At 41.5% G+C, this 13042-nt stretch overlaps 1 protein-coding gene across 1 annotated transcript in view; it reads right to left on the reverse strand.

The window, feature by feature from the left end:
- The window catches only part of LOC126324336 (glutamate receptor ionotropic, kainate 2-like), a 219385-nt gene that overhangs the window by 159610 nt on the left and 46733 nt on the right, over positions 1-13042 (reverse strand). The window contains exon 3 of the mRNA XM_049994950.1: positions 8893-9072. Within this exon, the coding sequence (XP_049850907.1) occupies positions 8893-9072 (180 nt within the window). The remainder of the gene's footprint in view (positions 1-8892; positions 9073-13042) is intronic.

Consider the following 13042-nt stretch of genomic DNA (forward strand, 5'->3'; position numbering starts at 1 on the left):
ACTCCTTGGAAAACTATTAAGATCTGCAGATGAGGCGGCCTTCGCCTGCCGCCACTGCCACAACCGCCTGCGTTACCACTTTGTCTATGATATCATCATCAGTGACAAGCCACGTCCTCTTATCCATGACGTCATTTTCAATACATCACTTCTTTTGGAACAGTAACAGCCACTGAAACGAAGGGGTCAATCACAATATACTTCCCACCATTTTCGCCATCTACAAACGTCTCCAAACGATATGAATCTATTGTGCCATGTTCAAAAGCATTATCCACACGCACTCACACACACACACACGCACACACACAGACATGCACACATGCACACACACATTCAGTGTTTATATGAATTTAAAGGTTAAACAGCACTCGTGAACTTATGCAATTCAATCACTGTACTATACTTTGTGTAACTCAACTAAATATTTCCACCTCTAAATTGTGCCACGTACCACATGATGTCCATCAAGTGTCACAACGTTAATTTACGCCTGCAAAAATACATAAACTTCATCAGCAACAAAATATTTATGTGAATGTTATATCCACACATAAAATATCCAAATTCATGCCTAAAACTTTACTGAAACTATGGACTTAAATGCCAGGGTACTTTCTCAATGCCTGAATTGTCGCAAGATACATATGGGTGAAAATAATAATAATAAATTACGAAAAGGCCGTCGTCGTTTCATTTTAGGCGTAAATGAGGCTACGTTAAAAAACAGACATGACCAAGCCTATAACTGCACAAAACACATGCTCGTTAAAATACTATGATAAGCAAGCAAACAGTGTAACCTGACACAAACAAGTAGGCACTTTGAATTAGTGTCAGCAGTGGAAGAATGCAGTTATTTCATCTCTGACTAGCACTTGCAACCTACGTCCTCAATTATTTGTTGGGTGTATTCCAAACTCTGTTTTCCTCTACAACTTTTGCCCTCTACAGCTCCCTCTAGTACCATGGAAGTCATTCCCTCACGTCTTAACAGATATCTTATCATTCTGTCCCTTCTCCTTTCAGTGTTTTCCATGTATTCATTTCCTCTCCGATTCTGCGCAGGACCTCTTCATTCTTTGCCTCATCAGTCCACCTGATTTCAACATTCGTCTGTAGCATCACATCTCAAACGCTTCCATTCTCTTATATTCCAGTTTTCCGACAGTGTTTCACTGCAAAACAATTCTGTGCTCTAAACCTACATCCTCAGAAATTTTTTCCTCAAATTAAGCCCTGTGTTTGATACTAGTAGACTTCTCTTGGCCAGGAATGCCCTTTTTGCCTTTGCTAGTCGGCTTTTGATGCCCTCCTTGCTCATTCCACCATTGTTTACTTTGTTGTCCAGGTAGTAGAATTCTTCCTGGCCCTCAATACTGATGTTAATTTCCTCGCTGTTCTTATTTCTGCTCCTTCTCATTACTTTTGTATTTCTTCGATTTACTCTCAGTTCATATTCTGTACTCATTACCCTGTTTATTCCGTTCAGCTGATCATTTAATTCTTCTTCACTGTCAGTCAGGATAGAAATGCCATCAGCGAATTGTGTCATTGATATCCTTTCACCTTGATTTTTAATTCCACTCCTGAATCTTTTTCTTATTTTCATCATTGCTTCTTCAATGTACTTATTGAATAGTAGGGGCAAAAGACTACATCCCTATAGTTAAAATGGCTCTGAGCACTATGGGACTTAACATCTGTGGTCATCAGTCCCCTGGAACTTATAACTACTTAAACCTAACTAACCTAAGGACATCACACACATCCATGCCCGAGGCAGGATTCGAACCTGCGATCGTAGTGGTCGTGCGGTTCCAGACTGAAGCGCCTAGAACCGCACGGCCACACCGGCTGGCACTACATCCCTATCTTACATCCTTTTTCATCTGAGTACTTTGTCCCTGGTCGTCCATTCTTATTATTCCCTCTTGGCTCTCCCTATAGCGAACCCTACTTTTCTCAGAATTTCGAACACGTTGCACATTTTACAATATCGAACGCTTTTTATAGGACGATAAATCTTATTAATGTGTCTTAATTTTTCTTTAGTCGTTCTTCCATTATCAACCGTAACTTCAGAATTGCCTCTCTCGTGCCTCTATTTTTCCTAACGCCAAACACATTGGCATGTAACGCATCCGCAGTTTTATTTTCTATTCCTCTGTATATTATTCTTGTCAGCAACTCAGACGCATGAGCTGATAAGCTGATTGTGCGATAGTTCTCGCACTTTTCAGCTCTAGCAGTCTTCGGAATTATGTGGATGATATTTTTCCGAAAGTCAGATGGTATGTCGCCAGACTCATACATTCTATACACCAACGTGAATAGTCGTTTTGTTACCACTTACCACGACGATTTTAGCAATTCTGATGGAATGTTATCCATCCCTTGTGCCTTATTTGAACTTAAGTCCTTTCAAAGGTCTTTTAAATTCAGATTCTAATACTGTATCCCCTATCTCTTCTAAATCGACTCCTATTTCTTATTCTACCACATCAGACAAATTATTCTCCTCGTAGAGGCCTTCAGTGTACACTTTACACCTATCCGTTCTCTCCTCTGCATTCAACGGTGAAAGTCCCGTTGCACTCTTAATGTTTTCACCCTTGCTTTTCGTTTCAGGTTATTTTGACTTTCCTTTACGCTGAGTCAGTCCTTCCGACAATCATTTCTTTTTCGATTTCCTCACATTTTCCAAGCCGCCATTTCGTCTTAGCTTCCTATGTACTTCATTCCTTAGCGACTTATATTCTGTATTTTTTTTTATTTTACCTGATCAGTTTTGTATTTCCTTCTTTCATCGATCAACTGAAGTATTGCTTCTGTTACCCATAGTTACCTTCTATGTACCTATATTTTCTTTCCAACTTCCGTGATCGCCTATTTTAGAGATGTCCGTTTCCCTTCAAAGGTACTGCCTATTGAGCAAATCCTTAGTGCAGTATCTACAGCCTCAGAGAACTTCAAGCGTATCTCATTATTCGTTAGTACTTCCGTATCAACTTCCTTGCGTCTTAATTTTTCCTGACTAATTTCTTAAACTTCAGCCTGCTCTTCACCACAACTACACTGTGATCGGAATCTATATCTGCTCCTGGGCACGCCTTACAATGCACTATCTGATTTCGGAATTTGTGCCTGACCATGATGTAATATAACTGAGACCTCTCCGTACCACCCGGCCTTTTACAGGTGTACGTGCTCCTCTTGATTCTTGAACAGACTGTTGGCTATTAATAGCTGAAATTTACTAGAGAACTCAATTAGTCTTTCTCCTCTGTCATTCCTTTTCCCAAGCCCATATTCTTCTGTAGCCCTTTGTTCAGCTCCCTCACATGCAGCTGCACGACTGTTAGATTTTCATGTCCCTTTACGTATTGTATTACCCATTCAATAAACTCATATACTTTCTCTATCTCTTCATCTTCAGCTTGAGACGTCGGCATATATACGTGAACTATAGTTGCCCATGTTGGCTTTCTGTCTATTGTGATGAGAACAACGCTATCACTGAACTGTTCACCGTACCACACTCTCTGCCCTTTTTTCCTATTCATTACAAATCCTATTCCCGTTATACCATTTTCTGCTGCTGCTGATATTACCCTTTACTCATTTGTCCATAAATCCATGTCTTCTTTCCATTTCACTTCACTGACTCCTACAATACCTAGTCTGTGCCTTTGAATTTCCCATTTCAGATTTTCTAGCTTCCCTATCATGTTCAAGCTTCTGACTTTCTACGCCCCAACTTGTAGAACGTTGTCCACCCATTGGTTATTCAATCTCTTTCTCAGGATCACCTCCCCTTTAGCAGTCCCCTACTTGAGATCCTAATAGGGGACTATGTCGGAATATTTTGCTAATGGAGAGATCGTCATGACACTTCTTCAGTTATAGGCCACATGTCCTGCGGGTATGCGCCTTGCAACCTCTTGCCGTTCATCATTGCTGATTCTTTTGCCTTTAGGGGCAGTTTCCCATCCCAAAGACAAGAGAGTGCTCTGAACCTCTGTCCGCTCCTCCGCCCTTTTGGACAAGGCCGTTGGCAGAATGAGGGAGTGTGACTTCCTACGCCGGAAGTCTTCGGCGGCCATTCTTGATTATTAATCAAAATTTAAGAAGTGGCGGGCTTTTAACCCGGGACCGAGGTTGCTTTGATTACTAATAGCAACTCATTGCCACATTTCTAATTCTACATCTAAATTGGTCTATAACTGTACAAAACGCTCATAGCATGCTAAGTAGGCAGCTGCCGTTTCATCGTAGTCCCTAAATGAAGTGTCAAAGAAAACAATGCTGAACAAGCAACTTTTTAAGGGGAGAAGAGCATACTAACATGCCCAATGTTTATGTATTGCAGAGAAGTTACAGTAAAAATTCCCCAAAACAAATATAACACCTGTAAGTAATGTTGCACTAAATACAATAATGTCACTTCCAACCACAGAGAATGAAGTCAATAAAACAATTCAAAAACTAAAAAATAAAAAGTCAGTAGGTTTAGATGAAGTACCAATGTGTGTACTGAAATAATGCACAGGGATTATACAAGGCCCCTTAACAAATATAACAAATGAATCTTTCACATCAAGGACATTTCCAGAGCAGTTCAAACAGGCAAGAGTTGTACCTTTGCTTAAGGAAGGTAATGCAGAAGACATAGAAAATTACCGGCTCATTTCCCTGCTGTCAGCATTCTCAAAAATAATACAAGCAATTATGAAAGACAGATTAATGAATTACGTGATTAAATTCAATCTTTTAAGCGAAGTGGCAAAAATATGGAGTCAGCCATAGTAGAATTAACAAAAGTTGTACTTGATGCTCTTGATAAAGACGAGTGTGTCACAGGCATATTTTTGGATCTATCTAAGGCGTTTGATACAGTCGACCACAAGATTCTATCAAATAAATTAGAAGCATTAGGAATAAGAGGAGAAGCTAATGACTGGTTTCGATCATACCTAACAGATATGGTACGAAGAGTAGAGATAACACATACTTCAAATAGGTCTAAACATTTAGTAAAACACTTATCAGAAACAAAATACATTAATATAGGAGTTCCGCAAGGTAGCATATTAGGACCGATACTGTGCCTGATAAACATCAATGATTTTCCCAGTAGTGCTACTAAGCCATAAGAGGCAGGCTGGCAGACAAAATGATTAATGAACTACAGCAATATTATGGGATGGCCCTTAGAAATAATAGTGAGGATTTGTTGGAAATTAAGTAGGCAGTATGGGCTACCTTCTTCCACAGACTGTCAACTGGTGAAAAAGCAGTACACCACCTTTTCCCTACTGTACCTGATTCATGATGCAAATTACCGCAATGCTCAGTACTCAAAGAGTTCATACAGCCATAAACATTCTACCCTATCATCAGTCATGGATATCACAAAAACTATTTACAGAGACATTGCAAATCCTGAATTAGTGAAGAAGTGTCTGCATGGTCAGATTCAAAATCCCAATGAGTCGTACAGTAATCTTATATGGACTCGCTTACCAAAAATGTTGTTGTTCGAATGAAGACACAAAGTGGTGGGTCAGACATGCTGTTATTGCGTTTAATGATGGCAACATTGGTAGGGTGAAAGTGCTACAGCGTATGGGAATTAATCCTGGAGCAAACTTCCTCAGAGAACTTGAACGGATGGACAAGGTTCGCATTGATAAAGCAGAGTGTGCCGCACAGTTCGCCACTGAGGAGTCCAGAAAGAAAAAAAGAAGGAAAAGCTTGGAAAAAGTCAAGAGAATGATATGCAGTATGGTGCATGGCGCTTCTGAATGACTAAAAATAAAAAAAAGCGTATATTAAGTAAGTTACTGAAGCTATTCCTGAAAATTTACATTTTCTGTTGCATTTTCCCCTAAATCCCAAAAACCACTTCGAGTAGAGTATTCAGATTTTCAGGGAGTAATAATATACATATCCTGAGTCTAGAAGAACATAATGTAATGTAATGTATAGTTAAAATTACTTCGGAAAACGTACAAAAATGTACAAAAAATTTTAACTGTGTAATTAAAAATTGTATATCCGAAAGCAGTGGCTGAAATGCAATTACTGAAGTTCATTAGACTCATAACATACAGTCTAATGTCCTGTAAAAGTTTCAGTCAATGGCTACAGTGGTTCCTGAAATACGGGGAAGCCAAGTCACTAAATTTAATATTGTCGAGATAGGGCGTTCTAACTCCCCTTTATTGGGCAGGTAGATTAGAAATGGATAGGTTGAAGTCAGATGTAGTGGGAATTAGTGAAGTTTGGTGGCAAGAGGAACAGGACTTCTGGTCGGGTGAATTCAGAGTTATAAATGGAAAATCAAATGGGGGTAATGCAGAAGTGGATTGCATTACGAATAAAAAAATAGAAATTCGTGTAACTTACTATGAACAGCATAGTGAACGCATTATCGTAACGAAGATAGGCTCGAAGCCCATGCCTACTACAGTAGTACAAGTTTATATGCCAACTAGCTCCTCACGTGATGAAGAGATTGAAGAAATGTATGATGAAATGAAAGAAATTATTCAGATAGTTGAATGAGACGAAATTTACTTGTGATGGGAGACTGTAATTCGACAGTAAGAAAAGGAAGAGAAGGAAAACTAGCACGTGAATATGTATTCGGAGAATGGAATGAAAGACGAAGCCACCTAATAGAATTTTGCACAGAGCATAATTTAATCATCGCTAGCACTTGGTTTAAGAATCATAAAAGAAGGTTACGTAGATGGAACAGACCTGGATACACCGGACGAATTCAAATTGGTTCTATAATGGTAATACAGAGATTTAGGAACCAGATTTTAAATTTTAAGAAGTTTCAAGGCGTAGATACGAATTCTGACCCAATTTATTGTTTATAAAATGTAGATTAAAACTGGAGAAACTGCAAAAAGCTAGGAAATTGAAGAGGTTGCACCTGGAACCAGAGGTTGTTGAGAGTTTCAAATGGGGCTCTACACAACGGTTGGCTAAACAGGGTAAAGGAATGGGTAGCTTTAAGAGATGAAGAAGTGAAGGCAGCAGTGGATCAAACAAGTAAAAGGACAAGGTCAAGTAGAAATCCTTGAATAACACAATATTGCGTTTACTCGATGAAAGGAGAAAATATAAAAATACAGCAAATGAAGCAAGCGAAAGGGAATACAAACATTTAAAAAAATAGATTTACAGGGAGTGCAAACGAGTATGTAGCGGGCTTACACAAGGGAGATGTAGTCGAAGCCAATTTAATTGAAAGGGAAGTGGAGGTAGATGAAGATCAAATGGGATATACGATACTGCGAGAAGAATTTGACAGAGCTTTGAATGGACTAAGTCGAAACAAGGCTTGTAGCCTATCCCCGGTATTATTCAGTCTGTACATTGGACAAACAGTAAGGAAAACCAAATAAAGAATTGGGATGGGAATTAAAGCCCAGGGAGAAGAAATAAAAACTCCGACGTCTGCTGATGACATTGTAGTTATGTCAGAAATACCAAAGGACTTGGCAGAGCTGTTGAACGGAATGGACAGTTTCTTGAAAGGAGGACATTAGCTGAATATCAATAAAAGCGAAACATATATAATCGAATGTAGTCGAATTAAATCAGGAAACAAGACCCTTAAAGTAGTAGATCAGTTTTTTTTTTTTTTTTTATTCGGGTAGCAAAACAACTGATGATGACCGAAATAGGGAAGACATAAAATTGAGACTAGCAATGGCAAAAAAGGCATTTATGAAGAAAAGAAATTTGTTAACAAGGAATATAGATTTAAGTGTTACTAAGACTTTTCTGGAGGTATTTGTACATGAAGTGCAGACATGTATGGACGTGAGACATAGACGATAACGATGATTAACTTTTTTGGCACTGATTGATTTGCAACACTTACTGCTCCTTTTATATCTTAGACACAAGTACTCTTAACAGTTTAAGGAAGGTGATTCTGAGATTTGTTTCACGGCGTATTAAAAACAGAAAATGCTACTTCCCAGTACATTTACAGCTTAATGAAATTCCCCATTTAAAATATATTTCCTTTGCAAGCCAACAATGCAGTTCATTAAATCAGCACCACAAGTATGAATAACTTTCACAAGGATTTAAAATCAGTTACTATGGTCCAGAAAGGCTTCTGTCATTCAGATACACTGATTTCCACCAACAGCCATAAAGAGTTTAATACAAAAAGTTTAGTTTATAGGAGCCTATATTTATTGGTGGCCAACTCCTTCTAATATATTGGGTAATTTCTTAATTATATCTAATAATTCGAGTATTACTTAGAATTTTATTTCTGTACAAATCCAGTACAGAAATACGACCATTGTAAATAAGTGATGTGAAATGATTTTTCTGTATGATAATGCGTAGCCACTGAAAGGGTAATGGGATCGGGATGGGATGTTGAACGTGCTGGAGATAGCAATGACAAATATCACTTTGAAAGAAATTAATGAATAACAACCAAATCTAGAGTTTTACACCTCACTCCAAAAGACACTTTACACTAATCAACACAACGACAGGAAAGAATATTCAAGCAAACATATGTAGTAAACGTTCAATGTGAAACAAGTCTGTTCTACCGAACAAGTGCTCATAGATATTAAGGTATGCATTTCAGTACCAGTGTTTACTAGATAATTTTTTCTTATCTCGGTCTATACTACCTCCTGTCAAAATATGGGAAGCAAAGAGCTTCCAGAAGAAGAGGGTTGTTTCACAGCATCGACCACAGATTTTACGGTATACATTGCAAGGCCATGTTTATTAGATTATTTTGCTTCGAATGGTCATTACTGTCAAATCCTTGAGTATTGTTCATTGTAGTGGGACAGCCTGTAGAGTAAACGTGAAAGCGGCTGGACAGCTTACCGATCCTGGCGGTCCTGAAGCCGTCGTGTCGCGGCACGGTGACGTTGAGCGGCGCCAGGACGGGCCTGGTGGAGCCGCTGGCGCGAACCCGGTAGCCGGCCGTCTGCAGGTTCACGGCCTCCACGGCCGCGAGGTACGCCCACCGCAGATGCGGCGGGTCCGCCTCGTCGAACACGGCAGCTGTAAGAGCGGTACATCTCTCAAGTTCACTACTTTCCATACTATGAATCTTTCGGTAAATTGGAGCACGCAGAGCATGGAGTGCTGCAATTGCATCTTCGAAGACTCTGTCCTTTAGATAACCCCAACAGAAGTAACCATACTGATTGAGGTCGGTACTGTAAGGGGGCTGTTCCACAACATGTCAGGCAGCTTGGATGTGTGCATCCACAGTACCCCAGTGGTGCCATTTCGTTTGTTGGTGTCCCTATGGAGGTAGAGGTGTGCCTCAACGCTCATCCTGATCGCTAAGGACTGCTCCATTTTCAAAGACCTCAACCATCTCTCTTGCTAAAAAAATATCGCTGCTCCATGTCACTGTCGTCCGAAGGTTGTCACAGTAGTATTTTCTAAGGGGAAGTGTTCAACTTCTGTCTCATTATCCTCAGTGACAGTCGTGATATCCCGAGTTGCTGTGCTCAATGTCTTTTTGATGTAGAGGTTGTAATGGTTCTTTATTTACGTGACCATTACGGCACTCCAACCCCAGTTCTAGATACCAGTAATATCGTACTATTTTTCTGCGAAGTAACAGACACATTTTTGTGACAATATTCGCTTTTGGTTTTATTAATGTATAGGTACTCCGATATATCGATATATTACAGTGATATGGTTCTTGTGTGTATTCACTTCTGTAAGACGGTCATAATCTTTGACCTTCTTGTAACCGTTTTGGCGCGAATGTTCACAGGGCAAACTTTGTTTCACTTTACAGAAGTTAAGTTGTTATTTCGCTTTGTAAAAGAACCGTCATGTCTTGTGTTTGGCTAAAATGGATATTAAATATATGAAGATTGATACAAAACCGTTTTCTTGATGATGTGACAGTTAAGAACAAGTATATGTGAATTTACAAGAAGTTTAATAAAAATGAGCATCGTGAACACCAAGTCAAAAATTATTTCTACAATACCATTGTTCTGATCTGGGATGTTAGATCATTAAGAATTTCCTGAAAAACGCATTTGTTAGGTCTTCAAATATTGCTAAAATACAGATCTGGGCCTTCTAGCAGTCAAAGTGGAAAGTGGAATCACCCTAAAATCAACAAGATGAGCCATAACAACTTCAACGAAATCTACGTTCAAAAATGGTTCAAATGGCTCTGAGCACTATGCGACTTAACTGCTTAGGTCATCAGTCGCCTAGAACTTAGAACTAATTAAACCTAACTAACCTAAGAACATCACACACATCCATTCCCGAGGCAGGATTCAAACCTGCGACCGTAGCGGTCGCTCGGTTTCAGACTGTAGCGCCTAGAACCGCACGGCCACTCCGGCCGGCCGAAATCTATGTAGGAATCCATTCAAGATAAGTGCTAAAATTAATGATTTTTTTACAGTGACTTCATTATTTCCATTCTGACGATACAATCCACAGGCAATTACTTTGTTTTCACTCTGCAGCGGAGTGGGCGCTGACATGAAACTTCCTGGCAGATTAAAACTGTGTGCCCGACCGAGACACGAACTCGGAACCTTTGCCTTTCGCGGGCAAGTGCTCTACCATCCGAGCTACCGAAGCACGACTCACGCCCGGTACTCACAGCTTTACAGAAGCTCTCCTGCGAACCATGAAGAACTAGCACTCCTGAAAGAAAGGATATTGCGGAGACATGGCTTAGCCACAGCCTGGGGGATGTTCCCAGGCTGTGGCTAAGCCATGTCTCCGCAATATCCTTTCTTTCAGGAGTGCTAGTTCTGCATGGTTCGCAGGAGAGCTTCTGTAAAGTTTGGAAGGTAGGAGACGAGGTACTGGCAGAATTAAAGCTGTGAGTACCGGGCGTGAGTCGTGCTTCGGTAGCTCGGATGGTAGAGCACTTGCCCGCGAAAGGCAAAGGTCCTGAGTTCGAGTCTCGGTCGGGCACACAGTTTTAATCTGCCAGGAAGTTTAATTACTTTGTTGTTGCCCGATAAAACGAACATATGCTGCGTGAGCAACATTATTAATCTGATTTGTAACCTACTTTGCAAGAGGTGGTATTTTTTAGATGGCCTCCTCATTGAATAGAAGTTGCACCCGTTCGACATTCTCCAGAATTCCAGCCGAGGGTAGTCGTCTTTGGCAACGGCCTTGCCACAGTGGATACACCGCTTCCCCTCAGGTCACCGAAGTTAAGCGCTGTCGGGCGTGGCCAGCACTTGGATGGGTGATCATCCCGGCCGCCATGTGCTGTTGCCATTTTTCGGGGTGTAGCCTCGTGATGCCAACTGAGAAGCTACTCGACCGAATAGTAGCGGCTCCGGTCAAAGGAAACCATAGTAACGACTGGGAGAGCGGTGTGTTGACCACACGCCCCTCCTGTCCGCATCCTCAGCTGAGGATGACACGGCGGTCGGATGGTCCCGATGGGCCACTTGTGGCCTGATGGCCGAGTGCGTGTAGTCGTCTTGAGTGGCTCTTTCTTGAGTCATGTAGGGATAGAGTCTTTTCAAAACGTCTCATCAGCCTGTACAAAAACAGGGAAATCATCACTCAAAATTCGCACCGAAGAATGCTTAATTTTTGTCATCACAGTTGGACTTCCTTTCACCACTGTAATCTCATGGAGGTCCTAGAATTAATCTTTCTGGTGAATGCGCGTCTCACCATAACAATATATCTCGCACTCGTGTAAAATGCCTTAACGATTAACAAACGCTATTCCGATGATAGCGCTTCCATTCTGAATAGCGGACGGAGAGACTGTTGAGTGAGCCACAGAATTTCGGAGACACACTACAACAGTATATCAGAAGCAGACTCATTTGCAGCAAAAGATTAAACCACTGCTGCCCTCATAAAAAATGTCAGAACGGACCTCAAAAGAGCCACTCGTGCAACTGTCAAGAAACTTCGAAAATGCATGAAGCCGATTGCGTAAGTCACCAAGAAACAATTCTGAAATTAATTGTTTTCATCCGTTTAACAAAACAGCCGTGTCTGACTCATGCTACGCGTTTGATTAAACCTTGGTTGCTATTCTGTGTTTAGTCTCCCGCGGTTATAGCGATTATGCTGTTATCCTATCTGTCCGCGGGTGACAGCAGCGATGTGTATCGATATTCGCACCTTGGACTGTCTTTGACCTGGCGCTTATAGTTTCCGGCTGGGCTGTGTGCGGGCAGTTGGTCGGTTGGCGTGAGGCGGCGAGGAAGTCTCCACAGCTCATAGTTTGGCCAGGCCTCTATGCGGTGTCGGAGTGTGTGGTGCCGTTCCCATTGCTACGTGGTTCGTGGCTCACCGATCCTGGACATGAAAGTTGACTTTTGACTTAATCCACCAGCAAGTCACGACTGTTCACGTTGTGTCTTTTGGAGTTCGTTGCCGGCTGTTTAGATATTTCCTCGAGCAACAACGGGTGGCCGGCCCCTGTGGCCGAGCGGTTCTAGGCGCTTCAGTCCGGAACCGAGCGACTGCTACGGTCGCTGGTTCGAATCCTGCCTCGGGTATGGATGTGTGTGATGTCCTTAGTGTAGTTAGGTTTAAGTAGTTCTAAGTTCTAGGGGACTGATGACCTTAGATGTTAAGTCCCATAGTGCCATTTGAACCAACAACGTGTGTTTGCAAGTTGGCAGATTTTAGCCACGCTCCGGTGGAGTTTAACTGCACTTGGTTATTTGAATTGAAGTGCACCAGCGGAATCTTCTACCTTGTGGTCGTTAACCTTCCGGCTACCTGCCCTGGCCGTTGTCGTAAATTCAGACTGTGTATTTTACTCATCGTGTCGTCGCTGTCCAGCACGGTGTGCAGTTTCACAGCTCAATGTATAATTGGTTGTGGGCGCCAATACCTTCTACGTTGTTCCATTGAACTCCCTCTTGAGTGAGGGTCGGGTGAAGCGGACGTTATCTCGCCGGTGGGTCCGTTGACTGTCTGTCGATTGGGTTGTCGTCGGATTGACAATGGTTGGGCCGACTGCCTGTCTCACCTAAAAGAGCGGTAG

The sequence above is a fragment of the Schistocerca gregaria genome, chromosome 2 (assembly GCF_023897955.1).
Source record: "Schistocerca gregaria isolate iqSchGreg1 chromosome 2, iqSchGreg1.2, whole genome shotgun sequence".
NCBI lineage: Eukaryota > Metazoa > Arthropoda > Insecta > Orthoptera > Acrididae > Schistocerca > Schistocerca gregaria.